The sequence below is a fragment of the Staurois parvus genome, unplaced genomic scaffold, assembly GCF_062004578.1.
Source record: "Staurois parvus isolate SC_StPar_1 unplaced genomic scaffold, SC_StPar_1.0 ptg000031l, whole genome shotgun sequence".
Classification (NCBI taxonomy): Eukaryota; Metazoa; Chordata; class Amphibia; order Anura; family Ranidae; genus Staurois; species Staurois parvus.
The window spans coordinates 10,300,780-10,320,162 of NW_028317827.1; the positions used below are offsets into that span (position 1 = coordinate 10,300,780).

The 19,383-nt window shown below is 41.0% G+C and overlaps 1 protein-coding gene across 2 annotated transcripts in view; it reads right to left on the reverse strand.

Annotated features, from left to right (window-relative positions):
- Window positions 1-19,383, reverse strand: part of KCNH7 (potassium voltage-gated channel subfamily H member 7) — a 527,395-nt gene that overhangs the window by 46,525 nt on the left and 461,487 nt on the right. For both annotated transcript variants that reach the window (XM_089660084.1, XM_089660093.1), the window contains exon 12: window positions 18,642-18,738. In XM_089660084.1, coding sequence (XP_089516210.1) covers window positions 18,642-18,738 — 97 coding nt within the window. The remainder of the gene's footprint in view (window positions 1-18,641; window positions 18,739-19,383) is intronic.

Genomic DNA, 19,383 nt, shown 5'->3' on the forward strand with positions numbered 1-19,383 from the left:
CTAGCAAATGATAAACCACTGTTTTACACACTTCATATTAGTGGAATTATATTCCATCTTGCATGCCTCCAACTTTCAATTTAACCACTTCAGTACTGGGCAGTTTCATCCCCTTCCTGCATAAGTCAATTTTCTGCTTCCAGCGCTGTCACACTTTTAACTGCTAGCCTACAGGGCACTTATACCCCCTTCCTGCCCAGGCCAATTTCCAGCTTTCAGCGCTGTCACACTTTGAATGACAATTGCGCGGTCATGCAACACTGTACCAATATGAAATTTTTATCATTTTTTTGTGACAGATAGAGCTTTATTTTGGTGGTATTTAATCACCTCTGGGCTTTTTATTTTTTCTTAAACAAACCAAAAACCGGTGAAAATTTTGAAAAAAAAAAAGTTTTTTCTTAGTTTTTGTTGTAAAACTTTGTAAATAAGTGATTTTTCTCCTTCACTGATGTGTGCTAATGAGGCTGCAGTGATGGGCACTGTTAGGCTGCTCTGATGGACACTGATAGGTGGTACTGATGGGCACTGATGAGGAGGCACTGGTAGGTTGCACTGATGGGCATTGACAGGCATCACAGATGGGCACTGAAAAGCAGCACTGATAGGCGGCACCGACTGGCACTGATAGGCAGCACTGACTGGCACTGATAGGTGGCACTGATTGGCAGCACTGATAGGTGGCACTGATTGACATTGATAGGTGGCACTGACTGGCACTGATGAGTGACACTGAAAAGCAGCTCAGATGGGCACTGATATGTGGCATTGATGTGGCACTGGCACGTGGCACTGTTCAGGACTGACAGCTGGCACTGATGGACACTGACAGGTGGCACTTCTGGGGCTACACTGATCATCAGGGCACACTGATCATCAGTGCCCTGATAATCAGTGTACATGTTCCCTCCACGGAATGCTGATTACCGGCTCTCCTCTCCTCTCAAGCTGTCAGCGTGACAGCTCGTGAGGAGAGAAATGCAGATAACCAGCATTTTCCTGTTCACATGTGATCAGCTGTGATTGGACACAGCTGATCACATGACTGAGCTGACATCTTTGGCTCTTTCCGTAGATCGGTGATCTGCTGTGTCCAAGGGACACAGCACACCGCCGATCGTCGCACTGCACGCTCCCTGAGCCGCACATGCGCGGTGAGAATGGGAGGACGTCATATGACAGCTGGCACTGATGGACACTGACAGGTGGCCTCCCAGAACGAGAGAACCACCTTGTGCCTGTCATTGGACTATATGGCGGGCAGGAGGTGGTTAATGACAATTGCGTGGCCATACAACACTGTACCTATATGACATCTTTATCATTTTTTTTCACTTCAAATAGTGCTTTCTTCTGGTGGTATTTAATCACCACTGTTTTTTAATTTTGTTACTAAATAAATGAAAAAAGACCAACATAAAAAAAAAAGTGTTTTCTTTGTTTCTGTTATAAAATCTTTCTTCATAAATTTAAGCCTGCTACATTTCTTTGTTGAAATGAAACCAAATCAGTGTATATTGATCTGTAGGCAAGTTTTGGGGTCTACAAACTAGGCTATATATCTGAAAATCAATCAATCCTAATGTACTGAGGCCGAACAATGTCAGGACAGTACAAACACCCCCCCAAATGACTCCTTTTTGAAAAGTAGACAGTCCAAGGTATTTAGTAAGAGGTATGGCAAGGGGGGCAAGTTTTCCCCTGTGACGAGAGCAATACAGAGTTACCATAGTAACATTGTACTACTCTGGGGAAGTGATCAGGATCACATTAATCACATTATGATTGCTTATACCAGTGAATTTCACTGGTATAAGCAACCATTTTTACTGAATGAAATTGATTAATTCAGTGTGTATTGTTGTGATTTGCGGTGGACACAGGCGGTGACAGATGTGGCGCATTTCAGGAGGGCGTCATTTTACAATAGGCAGGGTGGGAAGTGGTTAATATACTCCTTCCAGTCCCTCTGCTCCCTTAATCTCTTCTTTAACACCTTGTGTGCTGAAAGACACCAGAGGTGTGTACTCACCTTTTTAGTTTGATTTCTTTTTTTTTACAAGGTCTATACTCTCTTTTGCCCATCTCAGGGGTTAATTGTTCCTTGTTCCATCTGTACTTCTCTAAGCAATTACTGTTAGTTTTCCCAAGTATTTCGCTTAAAACAAATCATATAGCAAATCTATAGTTCTTTGCATAAAATATTCCTTTATTAAAAACAAAAGAAAGAAACACATTGCACAGTGCACAACAGTTTGTGCACTAAGACTGTATGTTTGTTTTATCCTGTTACTGGCTCTAGCTTTGGGTTCAGACACCACTGCTGCTGTATAATTCAGTGCACATCCTGCCTCCTCCTACACAAGTGATGACATCACCTTGACTCCGTCCTTTGCATTATGTTCATAGACTTCATCAGGGGCTTAGAGTCAAGTGATGTCTAGGCTCTATTTATTGCCCTGTTTGTGTATAGTTCCCATAGCAACCATTTCCTTTGTATCCTCTTATTTATTCTGCAGGACTGTCTACATACTGTACTAGATTGTAATTATCTCAAGTTGAACATATAACTTTATTATTATTATTATACAGTATTTATATAGCACCAACAGTTTGCTCAGCGCTGTACATTACAATGGGAGACAGTACACAAGACAGTACAGTAACAATACAATTCGATACACGAGGGGTTCGAGAGCTTATAAAAGATCTGCTACTTCACTCTATCTATTATTCCGTACAATTTGATATTCCCAGTATATTTGTTCCTATACTCCATATGATCATTGTCTATCACTGTTACAGCTACACCTTTCTACATATAAGTGTAGTGCTACCCCCGAAAGGGACGGCTTGGTATAAATTGGGCTTTGTGTTCTGCTCTCAATTCCAATAACAATTTCAGCCCCTCTGACACACCTGGTTGAGTGAAAGTCACTGCAAGCACAAATATAGATACCTTTAACGTGGCTGTAAGTTAGTACCAGGAAATAGAAGACTGTTTAGTAGTAAATGAACTCTATGTACCAGTGCAGGTTAGAATGAATGGTGGTTTGAGTATAAATAAGTATACAGAAGGTAGGTTCAGACACAATCTGCTAGACAGTATAATTACTATGTCAAAGTAACTTAGGAAATAGTTCTGTAACATTAGATTGGAATCAACACATAAATCAGCAAAGTCAGCAAAAACAGTACATGTAAGCATTAACTGCATTATGAATAATAATACTATAACTAGTCTAGTGCACTCTAGAAGAATGGCTAGGATATGGTGCAATGTCCTTTTAGAGATACCTCTTAGCATAGGAAATAGGTAAAGGTTTCTGTGTAGCAGCTGTAAAGGGGCAGTCTTTTGTTTTACCTCTTCAACCAGGTAGCTTTGGGACCAAGTTGTACCATTGGTGCACAAGAGAATAGTCCCAGTCAAGCCTGCAGGCAGCAATAAGGCTACTAGATGGCTGTTCGATCAGTTCCTAAAGGGTACAGTCTCTCTAGCAGAGGTTAGTAAATCCCTACAGCAGCAGCTCACTAGTCCCAGCGATATTGCAGCTCACCATCTGGTCACACACAGTGATCAGTCCACTCTCTGCTGTCAGAAGTCTCGAGCTCAGCACTCCAGATCACGCTCAGCAGTGAGGTGCACATTGGACAGCAATGTGCACTCTCCAGTCTCCTTCATGACAAGAGGAAGCTGTGTGCTGTACAGCCTAGAAAAAATGCATTTCTTCCCTTCCTCCCAGCAATTTCCATGTGGGCACTGTAGTTCAAAAGCTTTTGATCACTACAGCAGTCTCTCCTGTGGACTACAAATCCCACAGTGCAGCACTGCCTGATTCAGTCTATTGAACTCTTCCTGCTCAGTAGCTCTCTCCTCTCACTGAACAGCTATTAACCAGTTCAGCACCGTAGGGCAGCAGCTACAGAGAGCAGCTGCGGCCAGTGTTTCTCTCACTCTCCATTCTCAGCCGAGCACCTACAAGGTAATTGCTACTGTCAGGTACATAAATGTAGATGCCTACTCTTTCCTCTTAAAAAAAGAACTGTCTCCTTATTTCGCCTTATTACAGTAACAGGATAACACAAGCATACAGTCTTAGTTCACTAGGATTACTATATTATTATTTATTTTTTTACAATTTTATTTTATATAATTTTTACAGTCTTTTACAGCCCTGTTGGGGTCTTTGGCGAAATATCAGAGGTCTAAAGAGACCCCTGATGTCTCACTTTTGAAACAGAGAATGGAGATTGAAGACACAATCTCCATCTCTGCAGCCTCAGCTGCACAGAAAAAATGAATAGGAAGAGCTCTGTACAGAGCTTACCACTCATTCACAACCTGAAGCATAGCAAACACCTATGTGTATGTGTATACCACCTCAAAATTCCTCAAAAAGTCACACTTTCTCCCCAGAAAGTAATACAAAATTATAACCTTTTTGTGTTGAAAGTACATAAACCTATTAATATTCAAATCCCATAATAATGAAAACTCAAAAAGAAAAAACAAAAACAAAATTTGTAATAAAAAATTCAGAAAAAAGTGTCCCAATGAAAATTGTCCCAAAAAACAATAATAATGTCCAAAAATATGTCCCAATGTTCAAACTTTATCCTCCAGTAGGAAAAATCTCATTGCATCCCGTGGTACCTCAAAAAAACAAAATAAATAATCTAGTGCGTTACCTTTATAAATGATAAATATTCACTCCGTGCAAAACACAAACAACAAAACTGTGCAAAAACTGTATACATATATATATCTCCTGTGCACGTATGGATAAACTGTGACCACTCTGTGAACACTGCAACACTGTGTATCCACCGACACCAATAGTATTAAATACTATTACCCTCTGTCTCAATATACCAGCAGGGATCTTCTCATTCTCTCCAAAGAAATTATTCCAAGGTCCTCAAAAGACAAGAAGGGTCTCAAGGCTCATATTCAAGGTATAGGTAAAAGATTTTAATATCCACTTACATTAAAATTTCATATATCCAGCTCCCCACATGGTTCCTATGCAAGTTCTACCAAACAAATGTGGTAAGCCATGTGTTGATAACCCACAAAATGGCCGCGGCGACACTTCCGGTCTGCGTGCGTGCGTCACGACGTCACACCCTTAACGCGTTTCGTCACTTCCGGACTTCGTCTGAAGGGATCTTCAGACGAATTTTGCATAGCAAACACCGTTTACTATGCTTATGTCATCAATGAACACAGTGAGTGATCTGTACTGGGCCAGTAAATTATATTTTTACTGACCCCTTTCCCGCTCTCTATCCTGAAATATCCCCCACAGCAGCCAGCAAGAGAGGAGATCGGGGAAGCCAGAAATGCTGTGTGGGAACCAGGGGAGCACACAAGGGCCCGGGCAGCAGAGAAGGAACAGTAACCTGGACAGGAGGGGCATCAGGAGCAGCAGTTACTGGAACTGATCCATTATTTTATTCCTGCACCTGCTGAATGCCAGTGGGAAGGAGAACATGATGACTGCAGGAGGAAAATGGAGCTGATTGGTTCCAGTATACACCACCTCCACCACTCCTTCTGTCCAGGTGTAAAGCTGAATGTGACAGGGAGGCCACAGGGGCCCCCTGAAGCATGTGCAGTGTCACCATTTTGAAACACAAAGCTCCACCAATGCACACAGGGTTATTATGGTGTGCCCGGGCAGAGTAGCAGCATCTGATGCCACATGTGGTAACTTTCAGTAATGGCACTTCTTCCTCGTGGAATGCATGCCGGCCCCGATTATTGGTGCAGCAGCATCCGTGGTAGCACTATTTTTGCTGGATATGCTAATGTACTCTTAAAAAGACACATTTTAATGTGAGTGTTAGGAAATTTTTTTTATGGGGTTTTAACATTTAATAAAATGTGTTGTGCAATGATAGCAGTTCTCTGGCTTGTTCATCCTTTCATCAGAGGTATACTCAGGAACAGTGGCGGACTGACCATTTGGAAACTTGGGCACTGCCCGAGGGCCCGGGCTCAGTAGGGGGCCCCATAAGATGCCCCTGGTACCTTTTTCATAGGTTTTTTTGAGTTTGGGCAAGGACACAGGGGCCCCATGATCCCCTATTGCCTGGGGGGCCCCATGAGTTGTCAGTCCGCTCCTGCTCAGGAACCATCATGATCAATCTTTGGGATTGGCTAAGTGGTGGAGGATTCTGCTTAAAGCAAAAGTAGACCCTTTTAGAGATAAATGGGTTATGGAACTCTAGTGAGTGTGTGATTTATATGGAGCACTGGTGACGCACCAACATTCAAGTGGAGTTACACAGATTGTTATTTGGAGCACTTAAACAGTGAACTGTCACAAACTTGGTACATCACAGACTGATATGTCACGGAGTTACAAATTATCAGAGTTTACCATTGTTGTTGTCACACCAATTCTTTTGCTATTTTTGTTTATTTATATAATTAATGGACTTATTAGGAAACTTTGGATTAAAGTGTTTATTAATGGAAATCACTTCTGAACACAGTATAATATTTAGATAAGATTTACAGTATATTACTAGCGTGGCTTTTTATAGGTATATTGGTTATTTGTTAGTGCACCAAGAGTAGAGCACAGTTGGAGCTGCAGCTGGGGACTTTATTTATTTATTAATTACAGGCACTTATATAGCGCCGTCAATTTGCACATTGCTTTACATATATTTTGTACATTCTCATCAGTCCCTGCCCTCGATCTTACAATCTAAGCTATTTATTGAAAATTAGGACCAGAACATCACCATATATTACATTACACTGCCCAAGAGGACTCCAATCTAAAATCAGGCCAAACAGAAACAGCAAATATTAGAGTGGCACGCAAAGGGTATACAGCTGCACGTCCAGATCAGTCATATATATAAATTAGTGTATACAAATCTAGAAAAGTACAGGGGTCAAGCCCATAGACTATACCCTCATCCCGTATTATATATCAACAATCTATTCATAATCAAGTCAATGGGTGCTAACCCAGGGACAGCTAAGCAATTCACCCATAGGTTTTCCAACCTTCGGGGTGATAGACACATTTCTCTTACCTCAATGTACTGCCTACACTTTTAATCCCTTTCCCTAAAGTGGGCAGGTCCTCCGATTTCCAATGAACTAGTAGTAATATGTAAGCCTGAAAGAGGGCTCTCACAATCGCCTCCTTAGTGAAGGTCTCCAGCCGAGTTCATCCAAAACACTTAAAATACAGCTTTTAGGTTCTAAGGGAAGACATATCTGAAACACTGAATTAAGTATAACCACCACCCCTTTTCAGTAGAGATGTAGTTTCGGACAACTCCACAGGAGAAGAATCAAATCACCATGGTCCCGTTTACATCAAGTACAGGTGGGCTCTAACAGAATTCCCATTGTATGCAGTCTGTGTGGAGTGTAGTATATCCTCAGTAGGATATACAATTAGTTTAAGCTCTAAGCCACATTCAGGTGGGGACGTCTTTTTTTTTATTATTTATTTTGATTGTTTTCTTTTATTTTGCATAGCACCATGTTCTGGAAAGAAAACCAGCGCGGGCAGCGCCGTGTCCAGGCCTCAGGTGCAGGGGGGGCATATTTAAGGCCGATATAAAGGGAGGAACTGCGCCTGTCATGCGATACCCCAAGGAAGTCATGAGTAGACAGTGACGTAACGCGTAGGTTCATGAGTCCGCAGTTTCCGGTGCGCGGTGACGCACTTCCGGCGTGCGACGCCATCTTACTACACCTAGGAAGTCCCATTCACATGCAGTGTACCCACACATCGGTGAGGAGGGAGGACTGCCAGGAAATATGAGTGTTGTTAGTCGAATCTTTTAATAAAGGAGTCATATAATACTACACTTAGAGGGTGTTTTCTTTCTTGGCTCACTGGATTGGTGAGCCATTGTTCTTCAGAGACACCTTGGCTGAGCAAGGGAAATAGGAGGCCAATAAAGAAATCCAATGAAGGAGGAAAGATGCTGGACCATTTGAATTAAGGATCCAGGGTGATCCTGCAAGCCTGCTGGCCCCTAGGGGTCACTGGGAGGAGGTGAGGAGGAAATCTAGCCACCGTTAGGAGAGGATTTTGGCACCAATCACCTATTGATTATCACCACACATTGCATGAATATATTTATCACCTGATGGACATTGTTTTCAATTGATTTTTAGAAAGATTGGACTACGTTTTTTGCACTTTTTTTGGCACTATAGCACTTTTTATCTTTATATAGGCTGTGATACAACCTGGTCACCATTTTTCCATTTACAAGCACGTATCTTATTATTTATTGAGACACTAGATTAATTTAGAGTGTGATCACTTGAGTTTTATAGGATACACAGTTATTTATTATCAATTATTTATTTAATATTATTCTTTGATATTTGTGGAGATTTTTTAGATTGCATTATATGAATTGGTCACTTATTTATTTTGATATAAACATATTTATTTACTTATTTATTTATTTTGAGCGCCACACTATTTATTTATTTATTTATGAAGTTTACACTGTACTAGGTATCAGTAGGTGAGTGTTGGCAGCTTAATGTTGGTTGTTTGCCATTTTTAGCGCAGGAGGATTTCTGATTTATTGTGGGTGTAACATGCCATCATGATTTAGATACCCTTATTTGATCAGACAGAATAGCTGGAAGACACAAGCTCTTGTAGCACAACTCCCATAGTAGCCGCAGGAATGCTGTCCAGGTCTTCCCACAAGCTTTGCCCCGCAGCCCGACACATAGGCTCATTCATATGTTTCGTCAATGACCAGCTTAGGGGTGTTGTTTTCATTTTTGGAGAACTTGGATAGGGTTGAGGGAATTAGGTGGGATATTCCAAAAACAAGAACTATGTACAACTTGAGGACTTAGATATTCTTAAGAACAAGCTATATTAAAGTCCGTGCTTGTAGCAAACAGTAGACTTCAGCTTTAAGGTAGTAGTAGTAAAAGTTAACTGTAAGTCTCTTTCTTAGAGCCACAAGAGCAGATTCCCTTTAAGTAGATGATTAGATGGACCAAGCTCTTCAGGACACCAGGTGGTGTTCCCTTTAACTAGTCCCACAGCTGGCTCTTTAGCATCACAGGGGTGGCAAAAGCACAAAGGTCCCCAAGATCTCTTAGAAGCATATGTACTCACACAAGGCCTAAGGACAGCTGGTTGGCTCCTTTCAACTTACAAGTGACACCTTACTCCAGTGATACCAGAGCAGATCTTCAGCAAACAGCCCCCAGTCAGCTCTCTTTGGCTCCAGGGTCTCAGCATGCAGGCCCTCAGGTCACCCACCTGAGACATCACAACAGCAGACATAGCAGCCTTGCCTGGAAGGGAAGAGTGCCCCCTCCAGGCTGGACTAATCCTATCCAGGAAAAGACCCAGAGCTCAGCGTGCTCACTGAATATATACAGTATCAGCTTCACCGAGTACAGTGAGCAAACTATGCTTTTACCTAACAAACAATCACATCCACACTGACTAAAGTGTGGCAACTAAATTTACCTATTTAAACCTAGCAGCTCTCTAGGAGGATGCTACAATCTGAAGGAAGAAGCGACTGCTAGCATTGAGGGAACTAGTAATATGGTCCTTCAGACTGCTTACAAGTCCACTATCAAAAGGAGCAAGAGCCCTACCTCCATGTATCCACATTCACTTGACTTAAATGGGACAAAAGCATGTATGATAACAATGACGAGGTGCTTGGCCATATAGGTGTAACATGCCATCGTGATATTGATACCCTTATTTGATCAGAAATGATAGCTGGAAGACCCAAGCTTTGAAGGAAGCATGGGTAGAAAGACAGAATGTCTCCATATTCTGCAACTAGATAGATAACTGGTAAGGATTCACAAGACCCCTTTACCAATTAACAAGCAGGTTTATTCACTTAGTGAAGCAAACACCAATCCAAAGAGTAAATCTAATTGACTCAAACTGGTTTGATTGTGGATTTGGGTTTGTATGAATGATTCGCTTATCACCACAAACAAACATAGGGATTTTGCCAGCAAAGCAATCGGCTACAAAATATAATTTCCAAAATTAAAACTAGAGCCATTTATTACAAGTGTGTTTGCAAACCGGATTTGAATGTAAAATGTTCACAGCGTGCCTTTAAATCTTTGGAAAACACATCAGTGCCATGGTAAAACAGCGTGAGATAAAATCTGAAATGATAAAAGATATACAGGCATAGCAACATCAACTGCTGCCAAGTCCCTTGCTTACTCAGCCCATATTTTGAATAAAATGTATTGATTTTAGTCTATTTTAATCAGTATGATTAAAGCCTGTGTCTTTTCCAGATATGAGTAACAGAAGTGTTGTTTTTCAGTTATATTTATGATATTGCTCAGTATAAAAATGAATGCTCTTTCCCAAACTGTGGTGGGTTCATTCTGTATCTGAATGCCATATGCTGTAACAATTTCAACAAACTGGCAGCATATAAATAGTCAATAAACAGAAAAGCAATGGAGAACAGAATGTTTCTGTTTATATGTCTAGTCAGAAGGTCCATTTGAAATTTGTATGTATGCTCTAGTGTGCTGAATGTGAAACATATAAGGATACATTTTTCTAAGAAAAGACAATTGGGGAGATTTACTAAAACTGGAGAGTGAAAATCTGGTGAAGCTCCTCATAGAAACCAATCAGCTTCCAGGTTTCATTGTCAAAGCTTAATTGAAGGAGCTGAAGTTAGAAGTTACTTGGCTACCATGCACAGCTGCACCACATTTGTGTGTACCAGTTTTACCCTAGGTTCACATCTGTGCGGGTGGTGCTGCTGCGGATCCGCACAAAAATCCATGCAGCTGCACTACCCGCACAGCGGAATGCGGACTAGTTCTAATGGCATGCCGCCCGTACTGGAAAATGCAACCGTACTGGGAACCGAGGTTCCCGTGCAGGCTGCGTTTTCCAAAGAAGTGCAGGGACTTCTTTGCTGCATGTCACAGGCACGGGAGTCCATTCAAATGAATGGGCTCTCGTGCCCGTGCAAAACACAGCACGCACGGCCGCATATATGTGAACCAGGGGTAAGTCAATGAACTCCAATGTACACTTTGGGAAGAAAGATTATATTCAGAGAATATACCATAACATAGCTATAATGCATGATCTAGAACAGTGCACACCTGATAAAAGGTCTGGAACCTAAGTCCTCATGCACACTTGATGTTTTTATAGCTGCTGTTTTTGGCTTTTGACGTTTTTTGATGTTTTTTTCTACAGCCAGTAAACCCCCAGCATGTTATCCTATGTGTCCTATGCACACAGACTGTAATCAATGTTTTTTGGCAGGGACGTTTTTTGGCTGGGACGTTTTTTGGCTGGGACGTTTTTTGGCTGGAAAAAAACCCCAGGACTAGTGGGTTTCTAGCTTTTTAACTGTAAAAATGCTCTAATGCTGAAAAACATGTCAAAATGCTGTAAAATGCCACAAACCGGTGTTTTTGGACTTTTTTTCACCAGAAATAAAAAAAATTTTGGTAAAAAAAAGCTAAAAAACATGGGAAAATGCCGCTAATCGCAGCAAAACACTGCTACACACTAATGCAAAAACACTAAAAAAAGGTTTTAAACTTTGTTATCCTTTATCCTTTTGTACTTTTTGAATATAAAGCAATGCTTCTGAGAAATAATTTGAATCTTGTAAAAAAAAAAACTTTTTCTCAAATGGTGGTTTTAACCTTTTTCATGATAAACATTAAACTGTAGTATTTGTATATTTTGTATTTCTGTAAACTCTTTAAGGGCCAGTTCACACGAGAGCATGGTGCGGGAAAGATGTGCCCTGTGTGCGTTTCCCACACTACATTCAAGCGCACTGCCCTTGTGATCTGCATGCGTGTACCAATGTAATGTTAACTCCACCCCAAATGCAGTGTGATTGCGGGCACCAAATTGCATGGCACCACAGTACCATGCGATTTGGTGCGACGTGTTTTTAAAGAAATGCATGCAGTACTTTTACATGTTCTGGTGCGATTTGCATCCATTCAAATGAATCACAATCGCAGTATTTGGGAAAGCATGGGTTCAAACCCGTGCGCTCCAGTATGATCCTAGAGAGAACCAGCCCTAAGGCTGAACTTTAGGTAAACAGCACAAATACACATATGAAATACATATAAAGGTTCTGTTTCACTCACAAAAAGAATTGTATTTCTGTTCATGCAGCTCTGAGATTTACACAGCTCTGTTACATAGAACAGCCTTGTCGTTTTTTATTTATTACAGTTATGTAATACTCCTCACCAGGGCTGCTAATAAGGGGATACAGCCGGGCCTCCTGTACAGGGGGCGTGGGCATCTGGCAAGCAAAAATCCGGGAAAGAGAAAGCGATCGGCTCGGCGGAATTGCAAATACTGGAACAAATCCCCTGTGTGGCTCTCCCTACAGCAGCTAAAAGCCAGCTTCTCCTCATATGCCATCCACTAGCTTTCAGCTGCTTCAGGGAGAGCCACACAGGGGGATTGGTTCCAGTATTTGTGCTCCCGCCATACTGATCACACTGCCTGTCCAGGATCCACTTCCTCTTGCTGCCCAGAACCTCCCCCCTTGTCCTCCTGTCCTGCAGCAGCTGGCTTCCCTCCTCTACCTCCCACTAGCAGCAGACACACAGGAGGATAGATTCAGCATGGAGCGAGGAGAAAGGGGCCAGTAACTATGTCATTTTCTGAATGAACACAGTGAATGATCAGTACCAATCACTCACTGTGGCTCATTCATAACGGAAGCATAGTAAACTATGTTTACTATGCTTCAGTTTATGAATGAACAAAAGCCTCTGTACAGAGTGCTTTCTGTTCATTCATCTGCAGTGCAACTGTGGGGCCCTGTCAGGTAGGCTGTATGGGGCCCCATAATTTCTAACAGCAGCCCTGCTCCTTGCCCCAATCTGTGACTGGACAGTGAAGGAGAATAAGCAGACTGATGAGTTTGTCACTATTATTATTATTATAATACAGTATTTATATACAGTGGGGATCGAAAGTTTGGGCACCCCAGCTAAAAATTTGTATTAATGTGCATAAAGAATCCAAGGAAAGATGGAAAAATCTCCAAAAGGCATCAAATTACAGATTAGACATTCTTATAATATGTCAACAAAAGTTAGATTTTATTTCCATCATTTACACTTTCAAAATAACAGAAAACAAAAAAATGGCGTCTGCAAAAGTTTGGGCACCCTGCAGAATTTATAGCATGCACTGCCCCCTTTGCAAAGCAGAGACCTGCCAGTGTCATGGATTGTTCTCAATCATCGTCTGGGAAGACCAGGTGATGTCAAGCTCAAAGGTTTTAAATGCCCAGACTCATCTGACCTTGCCCCAACAATCAGCACCATGGGTTCTTCTAAGCAGTTGTCTAGAAAACTGAAACTGAAAATAGTTGACGCTCACAAAGCTGGAGAAGGCTATAAGAAGATAGGAAAGCATTTTCAGATGTCAATATCCTCTGTTCGGAATGTAATTAAGAAATGGCAGTCATCAGGAACAGTGGAAGTTAAAGCAAGATCTGGAAGACCAAGAAAAATATCAGACAGAACAGCTCGCAGGATTGTGAGAAAAACAATTCAAAACCCACGTTTGACTGCACGATCCCTCCAGAAAGATCTGGCAGACACTGGAGTTGTGGTACACTATTCCACTATAAAGAGATACTTGTACAAATATGGTCTTCATGGAAGAGTCATCAGAAGAAAACCTCTTCTACGTCCTCACCACAAAAATCATCGTTTGAACTTTGCAAATGAACATATAGACAAGCCTGATGCATTTTGGAAACAAGTTCTGTGGACCGATGAGGTTAAAATTGAACTTTTTGGCCGCAATGAGCAAAGGTACGTTTGGAGAAGAAGGGGCACAGAATTTAATGAAAAGAACCTCTGTCCAACTCTTAAGCATGGGGTTGGATCAATCATGCTTTGGGGTTGTGTTGCAGCCAGTGGCACAGGGAACATCTCACGAATAGAAGGAAAATGGATTCAATAAAATTTCAGCAAATTTTGGATGGTAACTTGATGCCATCTGTGAAAAAGCTGAAGTTAAAGAGAGGATGGCTTCTACAAATGGATAATGATCCTAAACACACCTCGAAATCCACGGGGGATTACATCAAGAGGCGTAAACTGAAGGTTTTGCCATGGCCTTCACAATCTCCTGACCTCAACATAATTGAAAATCTATGGATAGACCTTAAAAGAGCAGTGCGTGACAGACAGCCCAGAAATCTCAAAGAACTGGAAGACCTTTGTAAGGAAGAATGGGCAAAGATACCTCAAACAAGAATTGAAAGACTCTTGGCTGGCTACAAAAAGCATTTACAAGCTGTGATACTTGGCAAAGGGGGCAGTACAAGATATTAACTCTGCAGGGTGCCCAAACGTTTACAGACGCCATTTTTTTGTTTTCTGTTATTTTGAAAGTGTAAATGATGGAAATAAAATCTAACTTTTGTTGACATATTATAAGAATGTCTAATCTGTAATTTGATGCCTTTTGGAGATTTTTCCATCTTTCCTTGGCTTCTTTATGCACATTAATACAAATTTTTAGCTGGGGTGCCCAAACTTTCGATCCTCACTGTAGCGCCAACAGTTCACTCAGCGCTGTACATTACAATCGGGGACAATACATGAGACAGTACAATAACAATACAGTGTGATACACGAGAGCTCCTTGGAGCTTACAATCACTATCTCTTTGCTTTTTCCTCCTATCAGCATGCTTGTCAGCACATGAACTGATTGGCTACATGTGCTGTTCCTCCCTTTCCCAGTCTGTGCTCTTGGGTCTGCAAGAGTTTGGTACCAAGTCTTATCCAGGAAGTTGGACTGCTTGCTTATAAAAATACATATAATGTTATATTAATGAATACAGGGCTGCATTCATTTGGTTACTATCTGCCTGGAGTTCAAATGGAATATGCACTCCAGTACATTAAACATGCTGAGTGAAACTTGGTTAAAACAGAATTTAGCACCAACAATACACCTTTATTTAGAGAGGGTTTAATATATATATATATATATATATATATATATATTTACTTCAATGGTTTGTGTGAGATCTGCTTTTTGATGCCCTTATCTTATGGAAAACAACAGACTGGGGAATGATTGGTGACCAAAGACCATGGCCGGCTAGGCTGACAGCTGAGGTAGAGCAGTTTTTCTTATATGGCAAGAAATGTGTACACTAGAATGCCACCTGCTGGGTGGACAGAGTACTACTTAATTATAACAGAAAATATATATATATTGTATGTAGCGCAGACCTAACAGGCACCACCAATTTTTCCCAGGTTCTATCCCCAAATGAGTGCAAGAAAGCCAGTCACACTGCAGCTCCCACAGTCTTACAACACAATGACCATGTAATGTGTGTCTTTTTAGGGTTTAATGCTTGTTGAAGTTCGTTGGGTTGCAGGGTAAACCTTGGGAGACTCCAAATTTAGTGCACAAAGTAGCAGAGGACACTCTCTGGCTTAACTAAACTCTTGAGGGTAACTTCCTTCTGGACTAGCAATAGGCGAACAAACAACTCAGGGGACTCCAAGCACAGGAGCAGTCCTAAATCAGCATCTCTGGGTTGATGCTCAAAGGGTTAGGCAGCAACGGTCGCTAGGATCTCTCACTCCGGCCTATACTCACAATGTCCCTCACAGGACCCCTGATGACGTCACTTATGAGGAAATGCATCAGCTGGAGCTTGCGTGTTCGTCACTATGCATGTGTGTATGCTCGCAGCCATCTGGGAACGCGTGGATTGTTCTAACTATAATTAAGATGGCGCCTTCATCCGGAGTCTCACCCTTGGTGACTCATTGGGAGAAAAGTATCTTTTAATGTAAACAACCCCCATAAAAGGGAATGAGTCTTTTTGGGGAAAATGATTGGAAGATATCAACACGGATGGAAGAACACGCAGAAACCCAGTGGACTTTTCACCCAATCAATGTATATGCTTTGCCTGCATCATAAGACCTATAAATGATACTGTTAGTTCCTCAATAAAACAGAATTTTAGGAAGTTGGCAAACTGCAAAGTGTCAGTGTCTTACTTCCACGTGCACATATTCTCACATTAATTTGGCTCACTGGTAGATCACGGTAAATGGTCTGAAAGTGACCTAGTCCAAGACACAGCGCTGTATTGATATTGGAATTTGTAAGTGCACTTTTATGTTTCAATAAATTGTTTTAGATGGTTTTACACTATGGGAAGCTTTTTCATTTTATGCACATGCCACCTTTAATGCCTGGCAACGAATGCATTGATGGTCTATACGGAGTGGATGAACGACATCTGAGCCATATTTGGATGATATGGAGAAGTCTTGATTGGATGCTAATCGTCATCTTTGAACTGATTTTGACCACTCTATAATATGATGGTCAGATATATCTGGTAAGCCTTTATTTGAACATGGAGTGGGGTAACACATGTTTGAATGGATATTGTTTGGTCATCTAGCAATTGTGTGGGCTTGTGTGCAGGTAAGTGTGTCATAATGTGCTAGTACGTGGTGCAAAAAGCACATTATGGGATAAACCAATGGGGGACCCAATTTTTTTTTTTTTTTGCTGGAGGTTTACTACCGCTTTAACCTCTCTAGCAACCTATTCTAGGAGGGTGCTACATGTATATATCATTTGCTTAGTCCTGATCATAATGAATAAAGAGAATATGTGCAAAACCACTCTATATCCCCTTTAAAGAAATCACAAATCTGCCTTGAAATGAATGTTTCCACATGGATTCCACCAGACAGCTGTACGTACACTACAATTATGTTCAGTAGCTAATTGCATGCAGGTGCCTTATTCTTGTTCCATCATAATAGGTGTCTCTGGCTTTGCCAGCAAACTGAACAGGCTGCAGGCTATGCCATCTGAAATCTATCTCCACTGTATCATTACATTTGCCAGGGAAAGGTCAGCCACTGGACCAAGCAGGTTGTTAATTAAGCTCTTTTCTTAGCGGTCCAGTGAAAGGATGGAAAAGATTATGGAAAGTGACAGAACACATGCTGCAGTTCCTCGTTTTAAACTACGGTGGACAGATTTCACATGCCTAGAATGTGGTAAAATGTGGGGGAAATTAAAATAGATAATGAATGGTGACTACAATTCACTGGACTGTACATGGAATGCATGCATGGCTTCAGATACTAGACCATAGCTTCCATTAATGTGGAATACAAATAGCTCCCTTGATTTTATTAAAAGGGAAGGAGTCCCTCGCCAGATGCCTGCTTTCATCAAATTCAAGAGATCTGATTCCATAATTTTGCCTAATTGGGCAAAATATAGGTTTGGTATGTAAGAGACCTTCTGCTTTCCACTTGCTCCCTCACCATTCCTATCGGTCACTGGAGCCCTGAGAATATCCCAGAATTTACTGGTCATAGGGGAGTATGTGATTCTCTCCCATATTTCCTACAATGCTAGGTTGGGAATCTAAGCAACCAATCACCAGCCTCAAGAACTGTCTTTTGGGCATGATGGGAGAATCCTCACTCAATCTGGGACCAATGTAAGTATGTCTGTGTGATGCCCGGGCATCCCCACAAAAGCTAGAAATACGTGTAGTACAAGTACAAATTGGAGGGTGCTTGAAATTGGCCCTGAGTGGGCAAAATAAATATTTGCCTTAAAATCACCTAAATGGAACATTTACATAGATTCCATACAACTGAAATTAAACCTGACATTTCATGTGTTTGTTAAGCACACTACAACAATTTTAGTACTAGTTTTTATCACTAATTTTCATAATATTCTAGCAACAAGAAAGAAACTGTAGGTAAATGCCATCAAATCATTAGGGTGTCTATGTATCAGTTTTCTCAACAAAAGGTTCACACATTTGCCATAGGTTGAGTTAGAAAAATGTGTGAATCTTGAGGGAAAAAGTGAAAAGATTGATAAACAGACCTTGGCAGTGGGTTCACCTGTCTTTTACCTGCATTTTGCGTGTAAGCAGCCCATTCATTTCAATGGGATGCCCTACCTGCAGAAACATAGGGAAAGAAGTTCCTGCCTCTTTTTTTTTAACACCATGCGATTTGGTGCGCATGAAAATGCACCACAATTTCTTATGCGTGGGAGTGCCATTAAGCATTAATGGCACACCATGAGTCTGCTAAAGTGCAGTTTTGCCTGTGGGTCAGACACACGCAATTTAGTGAGCGGTCCCAAACTGCACAAGTGTGGACCTAGCCTAAGTCATTTTTCTTGTTTTCTCTTTACAATTTAGAAGGTCTTTTTGACAGTTTAGTCTTGTTTTGTCCAATTTCAAATGGATAGAAAATCCCTTTTACATCTGCACTTCTCTTCACATTTTTGCTAGTTTCTACCATTTTTTACACTTCTATTTAACGCTGGTATTTTCCAGGTCAGCCTCTTTTTTTTTTTTTGCTTTGGGAATAATGAGAAATAATGTTGTAAAATAAGGTGTAAATGTGATCAAAAGACAATATATATTATGCTAAGGGATGAAGAAAAATAAGGGTTATAAATGCTAATAAAAATATGATACTAACATCTTTTTATGTCAATAAAGTACAACAGAATACTCTATATATAAACCTTACAATTGACTCAAAAAATAAATATAGCAAACCCTTACCTTCATCTGATTTTTCTTTAAAAGATAATCTCCTTCTTCTTAATTTGCAGTTCTCTCCATCAAAGTCAGAATCCACATGTGCTCTTAGCAGCTCAGCCTGGTTTTACAAAACATACATGTTACTGTAAGCAATGGAAGAGGGTTTTATCTCAGATCTTCATGTTAAAGTATCAGTAAAGGCAATAAATACTTCTTCGATTACTTCATTTGAGCCACATAAACATTGCCTATTTGGGCCACAACAGTGATAAGATCTGGTTGCTTGCATCTGAGGGGCACAAAGATATCTAAAATAAACTGGAGGGCAAGGGGGCTGGAGCAGAGCTTTTTTTTCTAAAGCATAGATTACATTTTAAAGGGGTTTTAAATGTTTAAATAGAAAGTGGAAAACCTGTAAAACACAGCACACACGCTTCCCTGCTGCTAAAAACCAAGGTTTTCCCTGTCCATACCCCACCAAGCAACTGTTTAAAATGAACTCCTTGGCAGCTCCATTGCTTTCCTGCTGCTACAAACCAAGGTTTTCCCTGTTCATAGCCCACCAAGCAACTGTTTAAAATGAACTCCTTGGCAGCTCCATGGCTACCAATGAACTTGAAACTTCTCGTGTTTTCCAGAGAACAGTCTAGCTTCCAAAATCCTGTTCATTTAAACAGATTGCCAACCCTGGGCTAATGGAAAACCACTATCTGAGAAGTAGTAAAAGCCTTTTTAAAAGGAGCCACAATGTCCTGCTAGATTT